Raw genomic sequence first — 20956 nt, 5'->3', positions numbered from 1 at the left:
CAATGTAAGATAACTCAATACATATGATACATAGATCTTACTCCTTTTTCCTTATCCGTGAATCAACATGATAAATTACCATTTGAAATGTTATCTTTTTCCCAAACCAGTGTTGAAGGCAATAGTGTATTCTGCTATATAAGCAAAAAATATTTATTTGATAGATGTTGATCATGAATTAGCAGTCATCTTAATAAATTGGCAGTTTGAACTATTCAGAATGTTAAGAAAATGGAGGAAAAATAATTTGGCTCTGTTTTGTTGACTCAGTGTATGTATCTGGAAACAGAGAAACCATTCACCAAGATGAAATCTGAATTTATGTACTCATCAGAAAGTTAATCAACCCCAATCCCGCTATTCTTTATTGATGATGGGACAATGTAAACTCAACATCTATCTCTATGATATTCTTATTCCAATTTATCCCTTTGGTGTCCATCATTGTTTTAGAGTTCCTTATCAGTATAGTTTGATTTTATTTTAGGGATGAACATCAAAGTAAAACTTATAATGCCATATACTACAGTATAACTTCTTATCAGTGAAGCCAGGTCCTCTGTCACTTGGCTGACAAGGCCTCTCCCTGTCCATGTACAACTAGCCAGCCGACTTACATTGGTCTCTTGATTATCAGTACTCTCCTGGAATAACTTCTTCTGAGGTATCCTTCATGGTTTTTAGAACCATATGGAATTTTACCCCTTCTCACATAATACTAATGTTTTAAGAGTTAGTGTTCTTATGAAGATTTATACTGGAGAGATTGATATTCATTGGACAAATGAATAAATAAATGATTCCATTATTTATGAGGTTTCCCATTTTTACTTATTAAGAACAACATCACAGTCTTTACACACAAATCTTTTCTCTACTTCTGATTGTTTCCTTCAACTGGATTTCTACTAAAAGAACTTTTGAGGGTCAAAGAGTATGACCAAAGTAAGGCTATGGAGGTAGAGTGTCAAACTGCTACCCAGAGACTGGACCACTGTCCACTCCCTACAGCAGTGGCCGTCTTACAAACTCTCACTAATATTGACTCATACTATGTTTTAGAACTTTTTGGTAGAAGGAAAAGTGTATCCTCTTGTGTCTTCATTATTAATGCAGTAGAATTTAAAAAATATGTTTATTCATATCATTACCAAGTTATATAGTTCATATAATATGAATTATCTGTTGATGTTTTGACCGTTATTCTGTCAGGTGATAGTACATTTTGAGGAATTCATATGAACTCTTTAATCTTTATCAAGCATATTAACATTTTGTCTTTTTTGGCAAACATATTCTCCAGCTTTTGTTTTCATCTTATTGCTTGTTTTTGAAGCCTAAGTGATTTTGATTATTTGGCAATCTAGTAATCAAATTTGTTTTTGTTTTTTCTATTTTTGAGTTTAGAAAATGCTTCTTGATATAGAGATAATAAAAATATTCACCTACTCTGCATGTAAAGTAGTATAGTCTACATTAAAAAATATATATTCTTTATATTCCTATTAATAGCCTTGCTTTTAATCTTTAATATTTAAAAATCAATAATTACTTTTTGATATATGTTGTGAGGAAGGATTTAAAACTTCATGCAAACCTATGACTCAGATTTCCCTTCATAATCATATTAGGGTATTCCTTGAATATAGGTTTTAAGTAGTCCTAAAAATAATCGTAATAATTTTTTTGTGGGGGATATGGTATATAAGTTCTTTAAAGTGTGTGATTTGTATGTGAATATGTAAATACAAATGTTTATTTATGTGTCTTTCTGCAGATCATTTTTGCAACTTATTAAAATTGTATACAAGATATTCCTTAAGAATAAAAACTAGATATACTTATCTCCATAAAAACAAGTTTATCGTGTTCATTTGAGGCAATAATCTAGACAAAACCCAAAACAAAACACTTATTTACAGTGCCATAGAAAGAACAAACACCTAAGTCCACTTTTCTTAGGAAATTCAGTTTAAATTAATGGGGAAAAAATGCTGAAACTATTTTGAGTCCAGGCAAAAAAAATATTTTTAAAATAAAATTTTATTTGCATGGAAGCACTTAGAAGCAGCAGGGCTTCCCTTTCTCTCATTTTTTTGTGCCAAACAAGCAGCCTTAATTTGGTAGCTCTTTTTTTAAGTATCCCAAGGAATTTGAGTTTGCATTTGTAGTAAATGCTGATATGTGAATGCTATAATTGTTATTCCTTCCAAGTTTTTTTTCTTTTTAAAGCAGATTTTCTAAACAATTGTTTAATTGAAAATGTTATATTTTGATATTTAGTGTTCAATTTTGATTAAAATATTCTCATTTTAGCCATATACCTATTTATCATTTTATCCATATACGTATTTATCATTTTATCCATTTTGTTATGGTTGAAAAAATTATAAGCTTTATTGCCTCGTCACAACAATGGAAGCATTTTGAGGGCTTTTTTTTTTGAATGATTCTTTCTATTCCTTGCTTTTTAAATAGGTCATTTTTATTTTTTGGAAGGACAAAACGATGCCCTGCTTTGCGGCAACAGCTCGGATGCAGGGTAAGTGATGTTTGGGTTAGAGTTTGCATCCACACTGCTCTATGGGCCTCAATAACCTGCCACCTTCCACCCATCCAGCCCGTTAGCTCCTCATTCAAAGCCCTCCATAAATTCCACTTCACGCTGACTCTCAAAATAGCTGGGATAAGTGTGGTTTCTCACCTCCTTCACACACTCATACGCAGCAATTATTTTTCCATACTAGGTCACAGCTAATCTGCCAAATTAGTTCAGTGGAAAAATAGAAAAGCAGTACATATATATATATATAAGAAGCTTAAGTTAATAGAATTCATAAGCATGTACTTTTATAATGTGATATTTTATATATGCTAATGTGGTCTCCATGGCTTAAAACGTAAGTGCTCTGAAGATAATGTCAGTATATGAAGGCATGGTGGGTGTACGCCTAACATATTTTACCAAAGTGGTTAAAGCATAGCCTGTAGAATTTGTGTGGATTCAAACCCTGACTGTACCATATAACATCACCTCTTCTTAGTTTCCTCATGCAATAAATGGGTCTAATAATAGGATTCCTGTGAGAAGTAAATTGGTTAGTGAATGTATAGCTATTATAGTATTCAATAAATGCTCTTAATTATTATGATTGACATCATGTGAACATGTATTACTAAGAAATATTGCACCTGGAGCTAAAGCCTAGGAAAAATTCAGAGAAATAGTCACCTTCTCCTGTTTGGCAAGATTTTAGAATCACAGAAGTCTAACGTTCTTTCTACAAAAGATGATGTGGTGGACATTAGTAACTAATACCTCTAGCAAAATTCCCAATGGCAACAGCCTTGGCATTTGGCTCCTATGATAAAGACTGTGTTCCCTTTGTCTCCAGATGGCAGTGATACGTAAAGCAGGCTGATTTAATTCCTTATCTGTAGTGTACTAAGTTCTTTATGTATGATGTCTTATTCAATGCTTGTCCATTTGCGAGGCAGGTTCTGTTACTAGCTCTTTCTTACATTTGAGGTGCCTAAAGATTAGCAAGGTTAGGAAATGACCAGGATCATCAGTGCGCAAGTCTCAGGCACAATATTGAGTCTAGCTTGGCTTGATTATTGAAGTCATACTATGAAATCTTCACAATGTGGAGTCATTCCCTCTTAATGTACCCGCATCCAGCCTTTCTTGAGCCCTCTCCCCAACTGCCACCCTCATATACACACTTCTGCCTTTAGGTATCTTCAGTGAACATCAGTTTCCTTTCCCTGTAGACTTATTTGTTTGTTCATTCCCACAAGCCCCAGAAGTTATTAATCATGATATGAATGCTTTTATAGGAAAACATTATAAATATAATAATGGCAATTATGAATCACAGAGGAATCCACAAATAGACTTAATAGATTCTGTTATTATGTAAATCAGTCCACATAGTACTGAGTTAAGTGCTGGGTAACACGAGAGGAATCTGTTTTCCCTGGTGCCTTATAAAATCGACATTGACATCTATAAAAAGGGGACAGCCAGCCAGCAGACCTGCAGCTCCTGACTTCCTCTCTTTCCTTCAACCTAATTACAGCCAGTGTCCAGAAGGATACATCTGTGTGAAGGCTGGTAGAAACCCGAACTATGGCTACACAAGCTTTGACACCTTTAGTTGGGCCTTCTTGTCCTTATTTCGCCTCATGACTCAAGACTTCTGGGAAAACCTTTATCAACTGGTGAGAACAGATAAAATGATTCTTCTGGGAAGCATGAAATACCAAGATCAAAAGAATTGCTGTAAAATGCTTTATTACTTTGAGTGTGAGCTTATAACATCCTATGTAAAATGTAATCACATGTCTCTTCTATTTTTGCAGACACTCCGTGCTGCTGGGAAAACATACATGATATTTTTTGTGCTGGTCATTTTTTTGGGCTCCTTCTACCTTATAAATTTAATCCTGGCTGTGGTGGCCATGGCCTACGAGGAGCAGAATCAGGCGACGCTTGAGGAGGCTGAACAGAAAGAAGCCGAATTTCAGCAGATGCTCGAACAGTTAAAAAAGCAACAAGAAGAAGCTCAGGTACAGTTAGCAAGCACAGAGCTCTTCTGTGTTTGCTTATCTCAGTTCTCTGATCACACTGGTGTGAGGTCAGTGGCATTTAGTACACAAAACCAGCAGTGGTCGAATTGGCATTTGAAACATGTCATATGTGTTTGGTGGGTGGTAGGAGCCTGTTTGATTATTAGGAGATTATTATTTTATTCCGATGATTATTGTCAATACTAATTGTATCAAAATATGGAGAATCACAATTGTTTTATTGGCATTTTTCTCCTCTTGTGAATCTGCATTTACTCAGGCTCACAAAGTAGTCAGACTTACATGTCTTCAATAGAAGTATTTTCTTAGTCTTCTGGGGAAGGGGAATTCAGTAGGAACTGCTTCTTCATGCATGTCATTAGAGGTGGGAAAGATCAGAATTCCAGAGTCAAACTGACAAGATTATTTTCTAGAGTCTGGAAAGGCAAAGACCTATTTAATATTTATTTTCTATTTGAAGACTGTTTAAATACAAGTTTGTGAGTTGCACAAAGAAAGCACTGGTGTGTAAACACAGTAAATCAGTCTGTTCTCTGCCTCCTACCCTAGAAGTCATTTAATTTGAACTTGAGGAGACTTCAAATAAGGCAAGAATTTCTCTAATTACACTTGTTTGACTTAATAGCATTAACTATTTTTGGCTTTTCTTGTATCCTGAGTACAATTTCCTTTTAACACCGAGTACCCTAAGTACATAATAAATATCAGATAAACAAAATATACTGGAGTAGCAGCAAGAACGTTGAATACTATATCTTTCCCCAAACTGTATTATTGTAATTGACAAGGCTATTCAGAGGCCATGATCTGGGGACCCCTTATATATAATCCGTAATATGTTTTTACTGTGCATTTCTTAGTAAAATATTCAACCTAATCCAAAAGGAGGCAAAGGTTTATTCAAATAAAATACTTGACAATTAAATTCAGTGATTTAGACTGGGACTAAAATTCAGTGTCAAGGGGAAGTGTGATGAATCAGGGTAAAATAGGAAACCTTTATTAAATTCCTTCCTTCTTAATATAGTGTTTAAGTAATAGAAAAACCGTTGTGGTATCTGAGCGTCCTGTTCGTATTATTCGATAATCAGAAAACACAGCATGAGGCCAGAGCTTGAAGGTGTCCCGCAAAGAGACATGTTTCATCTTCCACGGGTCTGTTGATTTTAATTCTTTAACTGGTCCAATGACGATGCGTTGTTTTCCAAACTGTAGACCAGAACGAAGAACTGTCTTTTAAGATCTTTTTTATGATACAAAAGATAAAGTAAGCAGTGATGTGGGCAGAGTTTCCCAAAGTTCGCCCGCAGCTCCCGGTCCTTGTGCCCTTCCAGGCGGCAGCTGCCGCAGCCTCCGCGGAGCCCAGAGACCCCAGCGGCGCCGGCGGGACCGGGCTGTTCTCGGAGAGCTCCTCGGTGGCGTCCAAGCTGAGCTCCAAGAGTGAGAAGGAGCTGAAAAACAGACGGAAGAAAAAGAAACAGAAGGAACAGTCTGGAGAAGAAGAGAAGGAAGACGGAGTCCGCAAATCCGAGTCGGAAGACAGCATACGGAGAAAAGGTTTCCGTTTTTCCTTAGAAGGAAGCAGGCTGACGTACGAAAAGAGATTTTCTTCTCCACACCAGGTAAAAATACTGGATTATGTAAATTGTGTTTTCATCACATTTTTTACAAGATATGCCAGAATTGGGTAGAGATCTAACTGCCTTCCCCCCACCCTCGGGTGGCTTTCTGGATTGTAATGATCATCGGGTGCTGTGGTTATCGCCTCAGAGAATTTGTTTTACAACTTTGGAGAATCCCAGGAAAGCAGTTTTAGGACATAGATCCCCCTGACTGTGGGAGGGTTTGTGGTTTTGAGGTCTCATTAAAGACAGAAACATTTGGGGGCAGTTTTCCACATGAGGACTTGCTGGCTGGTGATTCTCATCCCTTGTTACTTACTGGGTCTGGAGCCAGTGAACCGGGGGGTTTCTGAGTGGCAGCTTCTAAAAGTGAGCTGTGGGCTCTTCCAGACCATCTGTGTGCTTGTTCCCATCTGTGTGCAAATTTCATTTGAAGAGTGTGTTCTTCATGACCCATTTCAAGGGGACCCAAAGCAAAAGTTTTCTAAAAGTATAGCCCAAATTCTTAGGTGGGCATGTGCTATGGAAGATTTACGACACTAAAAAACAAAGGTGTTGAAGTGCACTCGATCGTCTCTCTCGTATTTAATATGGGGTTTGCACTGAAAGAATATGCTTATTTACATAGTGCAGTAAATGTTCATTGGGTGCCTCTGGCTTACGTACCAACACAAGCTGTTGAAAATTTGAAATTTAGAATCCTCAAGAAAATTGTCAGAAATACAGTTTCTCAGAAAAGAATTTCGCCAGTAGTGAAGCCTTAATACACATATATATAGCAACAGTAACAATTAGAACAACACTGGTAGCAATGAGAATGGCTGACACTTAACACAGTGTGCAGCCACTTGCAGTGTAAACTCATTTGAGCCCCTCGCTAGAGCCCTGAGCCCCAGGACGGTCATCATACCCCATCCATAACAGAGCAAGGCAGCATTCTTTGTCAAGTGCCTGTTCTGTGCTTGGCATTCTTTTTACACTGTCATAATTGAACAGCCCTGCATAGTATTATTTTCACTGTCTTTTAGGCCCAGCGGAGTTAAATTGCCCAATGTCATATAATTTTTAAGGACTGCGGTGGTGGCCAGATTTGGCCTGACACTGAAACTCTTGAACTTTCCACTTTATCAGGCTGACTAGAAAGAATATCTTTAAAATCTTATAAGAAAATGTCTGATTTGATTTCGTTGAAAAGATACATACATTTAGGACTATACTGCATATATTTTGTAGTATACACAATCTCACATGACCTTATGTTTGATATGTATACATTTTTTTGTAGGCCAGTCTGATTCATTCCAAGTCCAAAGAGCATCATGAGACAGAATAAATGAAAGGATTAGTGGGCTTGAATTCATAGTTAAAATAGAATTTGTTTTTTAAGTGAGTATCGACTCTCTCATTCATGTTGTCACAATCATGATTCCATTAGTGGAGACATTAATCTTAATAAACTTGAATGAATTCCTTTAAAATCAAATCCCCTTTTTACTGCTTTGGTCATTTTGAAAAGGAAGAAAGGAAAAGAGAAGGAGGGAAAAAGGAGGGTAGGTTACATGGGGTCAAATGGCCTAAATTTCAAACTGAAAAGAACAGGTACCATAGAGTCTCACCAAATTGCTGTATTTCAAATCCAGTAGAACTACTTCTAGGCACAAAATAGTGAAGCCTGAGAAGGTTAGGCTCTGTCCTGCCTTTTTGCAAATTTTTCCCACAGGAGGACTTCTCAGTGTTGTCCTGCCCGTGCTTCTGTTTCTCGGCCAGCTGGGCCTGTAAGTGATCGGCATCTCATAACACTCGGTCCGTCCGGGTCAAACAGCTGTTGCTTCTTTAGTGGTATCTTTACTTTAAAAAATGAAAAAACATGTTGTGTCTGATAGTCAAAACAAATAACTAAGAAGATCGAGAGAGATGGAGTGAGAAAGAAAGAAAAGGAAGAAAGAGAAAGGGATTGAGGAAGGAGAAAAAAAAAGGAAGGAGAGAGAGACTTAGAGAATCCTGAATTCACACTGATGCCACTTTACAAGTCCCTGGAAATAATTCTGAAAATATCAAACTAAGTAGAGTTTCTTAACCTGGGTACAGTGATGAAAGGTCCATTCTTTTGTTAGATTTTTCAGGAGACCATATGCCGAAGTATGAAAAACTGTTGTTTTGTGGTGGCGCGATGGAAAGGCAATTGTGTTGATAATAATTTCTACTTTCATATTGAAAAAAGCATAATGTAGGCTTTTCCTTCAAGATTATACTTTTCTCTAGCTGGATTGTATAAATATTTCTTAGATTCCAATTTGACTTCTTGGTATGGGAGAGAGGAGAGAAAGAAGTCAAGAATGCAATCTCTAATCAAGTCTCAAGACAACCTGGATATTTTACTTTGAAACCTTTATAAGATATAGTTCACCTTCTTAAGTTCTTATTTCTCTCTATTTATAATAAACCAGGAATTTTGTTTTTTAGAGATTTATTTGTTATGGCATTTTTTTCTTACTGACCATCCTTTAGTTGTGGCAGAGCATTTGATTACTATGAATTTATATAATTAATGTAAGCAATGGAAGTTGATGCCAACAGATGGGATGCTATCATTTGCCATACAGCTGCATATAAACTGTGACCTTGTATGGCATAACTCACATGTGAACCTTGAGAAACCTTGTGTGCAATTTTATAACTTACTTCTCTCCAGCCTCCCTGTCAGCTCTAATTGAGTGCAGTACTTGTAGCTAAAATATAAACCCTTACTAAAAGTGATATGTACAAATATTTTCTGCTTTATTTCTTATTTTCAAGTGCCTTTCTTATCTACCTTTTTTTTCCTGAGCTAACAATAACCAGTGGGTCACATATCCTGTAACTATTATGTCCTTATTAGCCAAGTGAGAGTCCCTTGTGAAAAGAGAAAAAGAAACATGAAAGAAATTAAGTAGTCTAAGAGAGACTTAAAAAAAACTACTTATATGGAAAAGCAATAAAAGAGAAAATGAATCTTACTAAAGAAGTTGATGATAGGATGCAAAAACACGGAAACAGGAAAAAGGAAAAATGGCATCTATTGAGGAAGTAGATGAGTCTTCTTAGATGTGCTTTTTTCTGTAAATGACCAGGGACATATAACGTAACAGTGTTTAAAGTTTTTAGATGTTTTATACATATTTATAGACATTGAGGAAAATGATTCTTTAGCTGAAAAAATTGGAAGCATACTTATTAGTCAGACCATGTAAACAATATTTAAGTGCAAAATAATAATTTTGGTTAGCTTTAAGTCCTTTGAGGAGAAAAAGATCTGATTAATAATATTTAAATGTTGAAATTAGTATTCCTTCTATTAATAATCATAGAGACCTAATTCCAGCCAGCTTAAGTAAAAAAGAGAACTAATTAGATCATGTAAAAACTGTCTGTGAATAGCTTTAGCTATGGCTGGACCCAAGGACCCAAAGCATGTTACTATGAGGAAGTATTTCTAACTGTCTCAGCCCAAGGTCTTCCGGTATGGTGGCAGGATGCCCACTGCAGCTCCAAATTTATATTTAGTATTTTTAGCAACCCCAATTGAATGGGCACCTCTTTCCTAACAACTATGAGAGAAAGAGGTGGCTGTCAGTGGACCAGGAAGGGTCCCCTACCCATCTTTAAACCATTCTCCATGGCCAGAGGTATGGAATGCACTCATTGGCTAGACCTGGGTCACACTCTTGCTGGGGGATCATTGCTCAAAGATAATCAGGGTCAACATAAGAAGGAAAAGTTGATACTGAACAAACAAAAACAAGTATTCACTACAATGAAGTTATAAAAATAGACTAGTAATGAACAGGATTCATTGTGCTCCTTGTTGCTGTGCTTAAGAACAAGGTAAACTGCATGATGTCAGTGAGAATGTAGCCATTTAGAAAACTGTTAAATGAAAGTGACCAGATACTTAGTGAGAGCCAGGTTTCTGTAAATATGGTGCTCTTAAGATTTCTTGAGCTAGAAGACTGAAAATCAGGGAATGAATCACAGTTCTTTCAGCTTGATTTGTTTAATTTATTCATGAAGTTTATGAATATTCATAAGATATGCAAAACGAGGAGTTACTGCTCCTTGTACTATAATTAAACAGACATACTAGCAGATTGATATTATTTTCCTCTGTGGTGGGATCTGCCTCAGGGTGTGGTCACTAGTGAGCTCTTACTGGGTATATTTTTGGGTTCAGAGGCTCTAAATGTAGGTGTGTATTTAATTGCTTTGCACTGGATGGTTAGATGAGATGAGCTTTTAGAGAAGAGTCTAGAAAAATTTCAGTTCTAGGTGCTAGAAATGGGTCCAAAAAAATATTGAGAGATACTTGTGACTATCTGAAGGCAAGGGTAAAATAGGAGAAAATGACAGAAAATAAGAAAAGAACTGAAGGGGAAAGGGGGAAAATAAAGCAAGACGAGAACCTAGTAGAAAGTGCCAGCCCACCGCCGTAGTGACCACAGGAGCCCCCGGGTCCACCTGTCCAGTGACTTACCCTTAGGAAAGCCAGCAAATCTGAAACAATGAGTCAAGTCTTGTATGTTTCAGGATGCCAGCTCTGAATTCGGTTGATCCGTTTTGTTTCCCTACTTGGTATTCACAGTCTTTATTGAGCATCCGTGGCTCCCTTTTCTCTCCAAGACGGAACAGTAGGGCGAGCCTTTTCAGCTTCAGAGGTCGAGCAAAGGATATTGGCTCCGAGAATGACTTTGCTGATGACGAGCACAGCACTTTCGAAGATAACGACAGCCGAAGAGACTCTCTGTTTGTGCCGCACAGACACGGGGAGCGGCGCCACAGCAATGTCAGCCAGGCCAGCCGCGCCTCCAGGGGGCTCCCCGTCCTGCCCGTGAACGGGAAGATGCACAGCGCGGTGGACTGCAACGGCGTGGTCTCCCTGGTCGGGGGCCCTTCCGCCCTCACCTCTCCCGCCGGGCAGCTCCTGCCGGAGGTGAGGCCGGGGAAAGTGCTGCTGCTGGGAAGGGGCCTGTGGCTGGTGCAGGCGGGGGTGCTTTCAACTTGCACCTCCAAGAATTTTGCCGAGTCTCTTGTTCAAGGGTTGGTGCAATTAGCTAGGCACTTAGTTTGTCAAATTGTTCTATTCAGACTTTCCTACAAATTAATTTAAAACGTAGGTTGGGTCTCTTAGTATATAATTAGAAGTATTTCTTTATTATTGTATGGGAAGAAGAAAAAGAAACCCTTAGAGGTGTAGGCATATGGAACTTGCCAAAAGGCACTGCAACAAACTAGCAAGCCGAATGCTGTAGTTAACATAATCAAATTCAGTGCAAGAAATGACATGAGTACTCATTTTAAGGATTTTGTTATCACTCTTCTTTGAAAAGGAAAATTTGATACTTCCATTTGAAGTACTGTCACTAAATATATCTAAATCCTGCATGCAACATTCTTTTTGCTGGTCAGAGTGCTGTAACATAGTCAGCACCCCCATCATTGTCCATTTGTCTGGTAAAGAAGTCACTCAAAGTAGTTGGTAAAGCCACGTGTTGTGATTCTTAGAGCAGATTTCAATTTCTCATGAATCCTTTTTGTAAACAAAGTGGCCCTAAATCAAGCATATGGGAAGGGTTTGGACTAAATATCAGACACTTGTAGGGATGTAGTATTGGCATTTCCTTTGTAAAACATAAGGTGTTTTTTAACTGTGGTATTAAATAAGATTTCATTTGCCAATATAAAAATATCCAAGTAATGTCAATAGGCTGTTTTGTAGTTTGCTGAATCATATTAAAATCTTTGAATGACTTTTTTTTTTACACAATTCCATTCAATATACTTGGTTAAGCCCTTTAAGCCACATTACAATCAAAGGGAGTCAGCTTTCAGTCACCTAATAGAGGAGCTTCTTACTTTGGGTTATAGAAATAGTCATTGACCTTCTTCACTTTTATCACATGACCTTTCCCCACTGCTTTTTCCCAGAGAAATGTCCAAGTATCCTGGAGTCAGAGCAAATCATGAGAAAAGTAGAACTTTGTAGTGAAGGAACCAGGAAGAATGCAAAGGGAATGTCTGCTCTCTTTAAAATTAATCATAGCTGACTATGTACCTGGCATTGTCTAGAGCACTTTACGTGTGTTAATTCTCTTAGTCCTCACAACAACCCTTTATCATAGTTACTAGTATTATCCCCATTTTACAGCAGAGGTTAACTGAGGCCTGTGTATGTGGAGCTAAGGTATACTGGCTGTTGGATTTACATTCTATCCATACTGCAATATGGCTTCCCATTAGATTTTTTTTTTTTAACTTTCTTAAATGGAAAAGAAGAGACGGCTAAGGAAATACACTCATTTTAATCTAGTATTTCTCAAAATATACTTCACCTTCAGACCAATTACATCAGAATTCCCTGAGATGCTTCTTAAAAATGGAGAGTTCTCCTTGCCCACTCTCCCAGCCCCTGGCAAGCACCATTCTACCTTCTGCCTCTTTGAGTTTGATAATCAAAGAGTACAAAGTCTTAGTTATGTAAGATAAATAAGTTCTGGAGATCTATATAGCACAGTCCCTAGAGCTAACAATACTGTATTATATACTTAAAATTTGCTAAGAGGGTAGAACTTACGTTAAGTGTTCTTACTGCAAATAACAACAGCAGCAGCAGCAACAGTAAAAATTAAAGGTATGGGAGGAAACTTTGGAAGGTGATGGGAATGTTTATAGCCTTGATGATAGTGATAGTTCATGGGTGTATACTTCTCCCCAGACGCACTGAGGTGTGTACATTAAATACGCAGGACTTCTTATATTGTCATTCATTCCTCAAAAACATGTTTTAAAGAAAAATTGATTCCTGGGCCAATCCAGACTTAGACCAAAAAGGTTGAGAAGAACAGGATCAGGGAATCTTCCTTAACAAACATCCCACGTGGTTCTTACACATAATAAAGTATAAGCAGCACTGATATTGACAAATGTTAATTGAGGAACCAAAACAAATCCACAACTTCTCTGCAAAAATACAGAGAGAATGTCCGTTTGTCAGAGATTAGCATTTGTCAGTAATTACAATAAAACACCTGTCCTATCAGAGAGGATGGGATTAAATCTCCAAAGGCACATCGGGCCCAGTTTGAAGCAAACCCCAGTGAGTCCCTTTATTTCCCCCTCCCTCATGTCCACCCTCAGTCCTGCAGGCAGGTGCTGGGAGGCAGGGCGCTGTACTGCGGGGCAGCAGGAGCTGAAGGTGCAGGCGGAGGAAACAGGCTTTGAGAGACTGCGGAGGGTACATGGGAAAAGAAAAGAAACAGCCGCAGGCAGATGACACCCTTCAAAGCACACAGTATCCTTACTGTACATGGAAATTCAATTGGGGCAATTTAACTTAAGAAAGAATTTCCTCAGTAATATCATTAGAGGTTTTGGAATCTATCATTTAAAATTAGACAGATCTAGGATTGCACTTATAGTTCTGTATTGAATGAAAGGACTAAGTGACCTTTAAGTGACCCCATTTTTCCCTAAAATTTTGCCTCTCTGAATAGGAAAAAAATATTTTAAATTCTGAGAGGTAAACCTTTTGATAAAAAGACCTTAGTTTCATCAGAGAGGAGTTCTTTCTTTTCTCATTAATTTTACTTCTCTTTTATGGTAAAATTAATTATAGAATGACCCTATATGGATTATTATCACCATTAATGACAGTCATATCAATTGAATGGAAATTATGCATTTGAATATACATACATTCTAAAAATGCAGATAAATAAAAATAATGTTAATTACTCATATCACAATGAAGTCAATGTTAGTGAACAGGCCTCATATTGCTCTTTTAGAAGTAGGAAAAACCCTCAGAGAACTAAAAGTGACTTCTTATTCATTATTAGCACTCAGACCTGCCTTTGAAATGCTTGAGTTTTGCCCTTTCTTCCTGTGATAGTTAACTTCCTTGTTTGAGCTCTCAAAGTGGGAATAGATTTCTGCCCATGTTGAAATCTCGATGAATTTATTTTGGAATAGAAAGTATCAGGTCACTCCACCATTATTAAAAACCAAAGACTTGCAAATTGTGTTAACATTTCGGTGCCAAGGATAGGTTGTCTTATGGGTAGAGTTGTTTTAAAATATAAGACAAAGTTATAGATTAGCTGTAATATTTAGATGTGTTATTAAGGATGTTGGGAAATGTTACTTGTCTACAATGAAGAAAAGCATTTTACAAGTGAAATTCACATTGTAGGGGAACTATAATGCATATTAAGGAAACCTTAAAATGTATTTTTGTACATTAAACCAACCACATGATTATATGTCTGTAAAGCTTTAATGACTCAGCCAGAGAGTAAATCAAGAAATAATATGTCTCAATCTCAAGTCCTAGGTAAGACTGGCTAAAATGCTGAAAGGTTATCTGTCCAAGAGCACACGTGGTCCCTCCACCCCAAAGACCCGAGATGGAGGAATTAGCAAATTCCAGTTTGACTGCAAACCCACGCATGCTTGAAGGCTGAGAATCTGATGGGCTTTCAAACACTTCCCAAGAATGATGATTCCAGCAATGTCTTAGTGAGAAAACACAGTGTACATTTAGTGAAGTAGCACTAAACTTGTAGGAATGCTTTGGGTTTTGCTGCCCTTAAGAAAAACGGTTATTTCATTTGAATTTTTACTTTCAGGGCACTACCACTGAAACAGAAATCAGAAAGAGACGATCCAGTTCTTATCACGTTTCCATGGATTTGTTGGAAGATCCTACATCAAGGCAAAGAGCGATGAGCATCGCTAGTATTTTGACCAACACCATGGAAGGTACGTCAGAAGGCTCACAACATAGCTACTTGGTGGTGCTTTGGTAATGATGGAAAATAATACTTCCATAAATTCCAAGAAAATTTTTCCTACATCATCATTATGTCTTTTATTAAGTAAAATAAAATCCACATGCTGCACATGGACTCTCCTGCCTCGTAGAGATGTGTACATACAGCCTCCAGAAAGCCACTGCGAATCCAAGGTGTACTTGGAATGACGCTTTCCTAGATGCGATTCTAAACTGTTGAAGCCTGTTGTGTGCGTGACTTTGAAAGGAGTAGAATAAGGGATGTTTATTTTTATAATGGCGTTAACTTATTTTTATTTACTGCTTGAGATGCAAGTAATGAAATCCCTTTATCTAACCAGAAATATAAGTGAAAAATGTGAATAAGGGTTTGATAGTAACTCTGAAGCAAATTTTTCAAAACTTTGTAGAACCATGTTTGAGTCTCTGTGGTTAGAGTACTACATTATACCGCTTGCTCTTTAATTGCAGATGATATCCGAGTAGGTGGCATAGTGTTTAGAGGTCTGGATCTTAAGTTCAAAAATAATGATTTGGGGGAAAGCTTGATGTATGATCAATTCTTGGCTCTGCCACATGTTAAATGTGTTCATTTGTGACTCTAAACTTGAGTTTCTTCATCAGGAATATGTGAATAATGATGTTTAGGCATAGGGTTGTTGTAAGGATTAAATGAGGCATCATAGGCAAAGCACCTGTGTACCTGACATGTAGAAGGCAGTCAATAAATGTTATTAGTTGTTTCATTTTTGTTGTTTTTGTTAATTCACACATTTGTGCCTCTCCATACTGTAAGTGAATTGAGGCATGAACTATTGACTTCAACTACTTGGAAATACTTTCATATGAAATATATTCTGTCCTCCTCCTTTGCACTCCTTTCCCCTTCTCTCTGTCCCTCTTTTATGACCCTCCCTTTCTGCCCTCTCCCAGGTATGTGTGTGTTGTGCATAGATGTGTCAAAGGAAGAAAAAAAGATGGAGAATGAGAGAGAGCATGCGCACATTCCTTTCTTATTGTCAGTTACAGTTCTGATATTGTACAGATTGGAATCATTCTTCTCCAGTCTGAATGCAAAGATCCCCTGATGCTAATACCATTACCAAAAGCCTAAAAGTCACAACCAGTCACAGCCTGAAAACACGCAGTGTAGATGGCCATATTTCTCACAGCCATGCCAATATTACAAGACCTGATTTTTGCAATGTCCTAATGCAGTATCAGAAATCTTTTCACTGATTTCTATGGAATATTAAACTCAGCACGTTCTTCCCCAACCTCGCCTGCATTAGCTTGCACTCCCTCTCCCCTCCCAGCTGCCAGTAGCTTGCTCCTCCCTGTCCCTCCAGGTAAATCTCTTGAAGATTCTCTGGTCTTCCGCTCCTTGCCATAGCAAAACCACTGAGAGGAAGCTGCCAGTGGTTCTGCTTCTGATGTCAGCAGCATGTCTGCTCCTTAAAGCAAGACGTAGAGAAGGAGACAGGGTAAGTCTAAATCAACAGTCCTGTTTTGCTCTTCTGGTAGCATTAAGTTTGAGCTAATGTAAGAAATTACTTTAAGACATCAACCCACCACAAGATTAGACTCATCCACTAATTAAGATACTGAGTTCAAAATGAGTGCACCCACATCGCCCTCTATGGAGATGAGTCTAATGGCATTTAGGATGTCCTAGAAATATGCAAAACTTAGGAAGCAAGAGACTGAGTGTTTGATTCAGTATCTGCAGAGCTGTTGACTTTGTTTTTTTGTGAGGTTTCCATTTTCTGTCTTTCATTGGTTGTATAGAATGAAAAGCTTACTTTTCTTTATTCAGTTGTATCTAAACACTGAATGTGGCATTGATCTAGGTTGGTTGTTAGCAATGCTTAGCATACCCATGCATAGTGGAGCTGTCATTACTACAGCCCTTCCAGGTGCTGTTGGAAAGGTTTCTTAGGTTGACATTATCTGTTTATTTGAGGATCCATTCTTCTAAGTCTAATCATGGTTTAGCTCATCTTCCCTTGTTATGAGCCAGGCTTGTTGATCTAGCTGGCAACTTCTGTTTTCTTTTTTTGAACTGCAGCCAAGTCTCCATTGTCCAAGATAATGAATAGCCTCCTACTTAATGAAACTGTAGGAGATGAGCAAAAATGGCTTGTTTGCTTTCAAATTTTTTTAATGCAAAATCCATTTAGAAATGTTTCCTGCTTACACCCTCAGAAGCATAGTAGGAGGGTGGGTTAGAAACACCTGAAGAATTGAGAAGGGCCAACAAAAGATCTAGGCTAGGCTATAAATGATTCTCAGTGTGGAAAGCACACCCCGGAATAATGGAGAAGTGGCTGTAGTTCTCATCATGAGTCCTTTGCTTTGTTTCAAAGTGTAAGATGCTCTTCTGGGTGGCAAGGAAGGGTGTGAATAATTGAATGATTTTATTCAAGAACTTTAACAATTTTGCTCTACTTTTTCCTGCTGCCAAGATAAGGAACACAGGCTACACAATTCCTGTTTGTGGATTTTTTTTTTTTTTGCTACACAATTCCTGTTTGCTTCTCTTTATCTATGAAATGACAAGTGGCATTTTAAAAAAATACTTAATTCTAACTGTACATAGGCAAAGAGTTATTTTTTCATTTCTCTTGTTACTTAGTATAAATGATATCTGTAGTATCAGGATAAACAGATTTTGGGGAATCTTAAACTATCTACAAAATAACTAGTGCATAAAAATTGTATTTATATTTTCCCTGTGATTTATGATTCAACTATTCTCTATTGCTTATAAAATTACATACTAAGGAAATGGGAGTAAACTGGAGAATTTTAATATCTAAAGAGATAATTGAAGACTCTACCTTTAATGGAATTCTGTTCAAAATAATTAGGACATGAATTTACTTTAGAGAAATGATAAACTATATTATTAGTTAGTTATGAGTGTTTATCAGCAAACAGAAAATCATTACCTCTGGTCATGTTTGTTCCATCTGGTGTTTCCTCCTTACAAACTTGGGTTCCTAGTAAACTGCACTAGGTTCGAAGGGATATGCCAGATGCCATGGTACTAATACCAAAGTGACTGACCAGAGTCAGTTTTGCCATGGATGAAAAAAAATCTTTCCTTCTCTTTCAGTGCTAAGAAACGCTCTCATATTTAGCAGAGCAGTAATAGGGAGTGTAGCAATGATATTGTCAGAAAAGGAGTTCTACGTACTTTTCCTACTCGAGTTGATTAAGAAATCATCTACCAGAGCAATACAGTAGATAGTTCCCTACTTCTTAATTCTCCAATATTCAGTAGTTTGCCATTATTCACCAAGTTTCAGTATTTTGAGTGTCACCTTAAAGAACTGTGCATTTTTATTTTCTCTCTCCTACTGTTTAGTTGAAATTCTTCTTGAAATCACTGTACTTTTTTCTTAAATATATTTTTATATGAAATAGTGTATCATAGGTTGGGTATGATAGTTATACTTTTAATACACTAAAGTAAATGCACCCCATGAAAACTTATGAGTTCTACATATGTTCCACCTAAAATCTTTTTGTACTCTGTTAGTAGTACATAAATTGCATTTTATGGAACATTGATATATGCTAACACCAAAGATCCCAGTTTCTTAGAATGGATGTTGCCTCTTCTTTTGTGCCCTCTAGTTAAATTAAGAAATGTAGAGAAAAGGAATCTTGTTCAGTTTAACAGGCAAGCCTATATCTCATGAGGCTTAACTAGAAATCTTTTGACTAAGATTGGTGACACTGGCAAAACTATCTCATTAGAAGACCCCAAAATATATCTAATACAAGGAACTGAGCTTCACTGTGATGGTAAAGGTTTTCAGGACATCTTGTAAGAGGAGTTCTTTGATAATATATATACATCTTGCTCTGTCTAGAACATGGATGAGCTTGAAGTATACTTAACACAAGTCCTGCCCGGTAACTTTGAAGATAATTATCAGACAGTTTAATATTGCAGATAGAGGCTTGGAAACTCTAAATCTCCAAATTTCTACATTTGGGAAGTTTACTAGCTTTTCCATGCCCACACTTGCTCTGACAGCTAAGCAATTGTGATTTCCTGCTCCTCCATCAGACTAACCCGTAACACCTTTAAACGACTTCAGATTCTTTTAAAATCACTTTCAATTTAAGCCAGAGGCTGCTTAATAGAAAGTCAGCAGTTTTCATGAATATTCTGACATTTTTCTTCCAGAACTTGAAGAATCCAGACAAAAATGCCCACCCTGCTGGTACAAATTTGCTAACATGTGCTTGATTTGGGACTGCTGTAAACCATGGTTGAAGGTGAAGCACATCGTCAACCTGGTCGTGATGGACCCGTTTGTGGACCTGGCCATCACCGTCTGCATCGTCTTGAATACGCTCTTCATGGCCATGGAGCACTACCCGATGACGGCACAGTTCAGCGGCGTGCTGTCAGTCGGGAACCTGGTGAGGCTCCCTGCTTGCTTTCATGAATCCCACGTTTCACTCTCAGATCAAACACGAATTAATTTGCAGTGCATGCCTGAACAGCAGAATTTTAAGTAATCTCTATTTTAAGAATAAAAATACATGGCTACAGTTAAGCAGTACAAAAGATTAAAGGATTTTATGTAAGAAGTTTGGTCTAGAATGAAATTGCCCAGTCATTAGAAAGATGATTATGAATTATAGAGACCATTGGACCATGAGAACAAAATGCTGACATATTTCTCAGGTATTCAGAATAGATTCTTATGAATATGTGTACATTTTCCAAACAAATTATGAAATATGCCAAGTCAGATAATTTTGAAATACCATTTGTAAAATACCTGAAGATGGATTCTTTGGGGAGGAAACAGCATATAGAGGTTATTATTTATGTTTGCATTTCTCCTATAAATTTAGGAATTTATAAGTGATGAATATTTGCATAAATGTTCACTTAAAATTAATATTAACATTCACTGGATACATAGTAGAGTAACAGAAGTGAAAGTAAAATGATTTTATACAGAGAAAAAAATTAATAAATTCAGACAAAAATATATCGTTAGCCATTTAAGAGGCTTATTAAATTCTCATGCACCAATCAACTTGATAAATGAACATATAAACAGGTTGTGGGTAAAGAGTAAATAATATATTCCAAAGCATAATATACACTATTTTTAGGCTCTGAAGTAACCTTGTTTTTGTTACTACATTCCATAGATCTTAATTGAATCCAAGCATAAAGCTAACATATGCTGACCACTTACTTTGTACCAGACACTTTACTAAATGGTTTATGTAAAATCTTCTCTCTAGGTTCCTTCAAAATCAATCTAGTGTAGATATGATGATTGTCTGTATTTTACAGTTGGGGAAACTGTACCTGTGAGAAACTGACAGAGTCATTGAAGGTCTAAACGTTATATCAGAGACTCTGAAAACTAATTCAGAGACCACTGTAAATTGTAGTAAAAAATCAACAGACCTTTAGAGTAGGAAAGGACAATGACATTACCTAATCCAAATTTCCACCTATATGGGAATGTCTTCAACATTATCTCTAAACCATGAGCAAAGGATCAAAGAAACCCTCATGGAGGTGGGTATTAGGAAACAATTCAAGTGGATTTAAGCAAAAATAAAGAAAATTCATTACCTCTAGTAACTAATGTCCATGCGGGCATAACTCCAGATTGTAACTTGGATAGATTCAGGTTCTCAGCCAATGTCCTTGGGAGTCGGCTTCTTTCCCCACGTCTTCCCGTATGTTTCCTTTGTCTCTGGCTGGGTGTTCTATTGATGACAGCACATCCTATCCTACCAACATAGCTTCCTGAGCAGAAGGACTGTGCTTCCTAACTCGTACCTTAAACAAAGGCCCAAGAATTGAATGTCATTGACCTGGTTGGAGTTCCATGACCATTTCTAAGCCAGTAAGTTACGCTGGTTC

At 37.3% G+C, this 20956-nt stretch overlaps 1 protein-coding gene across 4 annotated transcripts in view; it reads left to right on the top strand.

Annotated features, from left to right (window-relative positions):
• The window catches only part of SCN2A (sodium voltage-gated channel alpha subunit 2), a 132348-nt gene that overhangs the window by 59286 nt on the left and 52106 nt on the right, over positions 1-20956 (top strand). For all 4 annotated transcript variants that reach the window (XM_057505472.1, XM_057505475.1, XM_057505473.1 and 1 more), the window contains 7 exons: positions 2479-2542; positions 4083-4224; positions 4366-4572; positions 5928-6215; positions 10834-11181; positions 14876-15008; positions 19241-19479. In XM_057505472.1, coding sequence (XP_057361455.1) covers positions 2479-2542; positions 4083-4224; positions 4366-4572; positions 5928-6215; positions 10834-11181; positions 14876-15008; positions 19241-19479 — 1421 coding nt within the window. The remainder of the gene's footprint in view (positions 1-2478; positions 2543-4082; positions 4225-4365; positions 4573-5927; positions 6216-10833; positions 11182-14875; positions 15009-19240; positions 19480-20956) is intronic.

This window comes from Manis pentadactyla, chromosome 8, assembly GCF_030020395.1.
Source record: "Manis pentadactyla isolate mManPen7 chromosome 8, mManPen7.hap1, whole genome shotgun sequence".
NCBI classification, from domain to species: domain Eukaryota; kingdom Metazoa; phylum Chordata; class Mammalia; order Pholidota; family Manidae; genus Manis; species Manis pentadactyla.
This window is presented reverse-complemented; position numbering and strand designations above follow the sequence as displayed.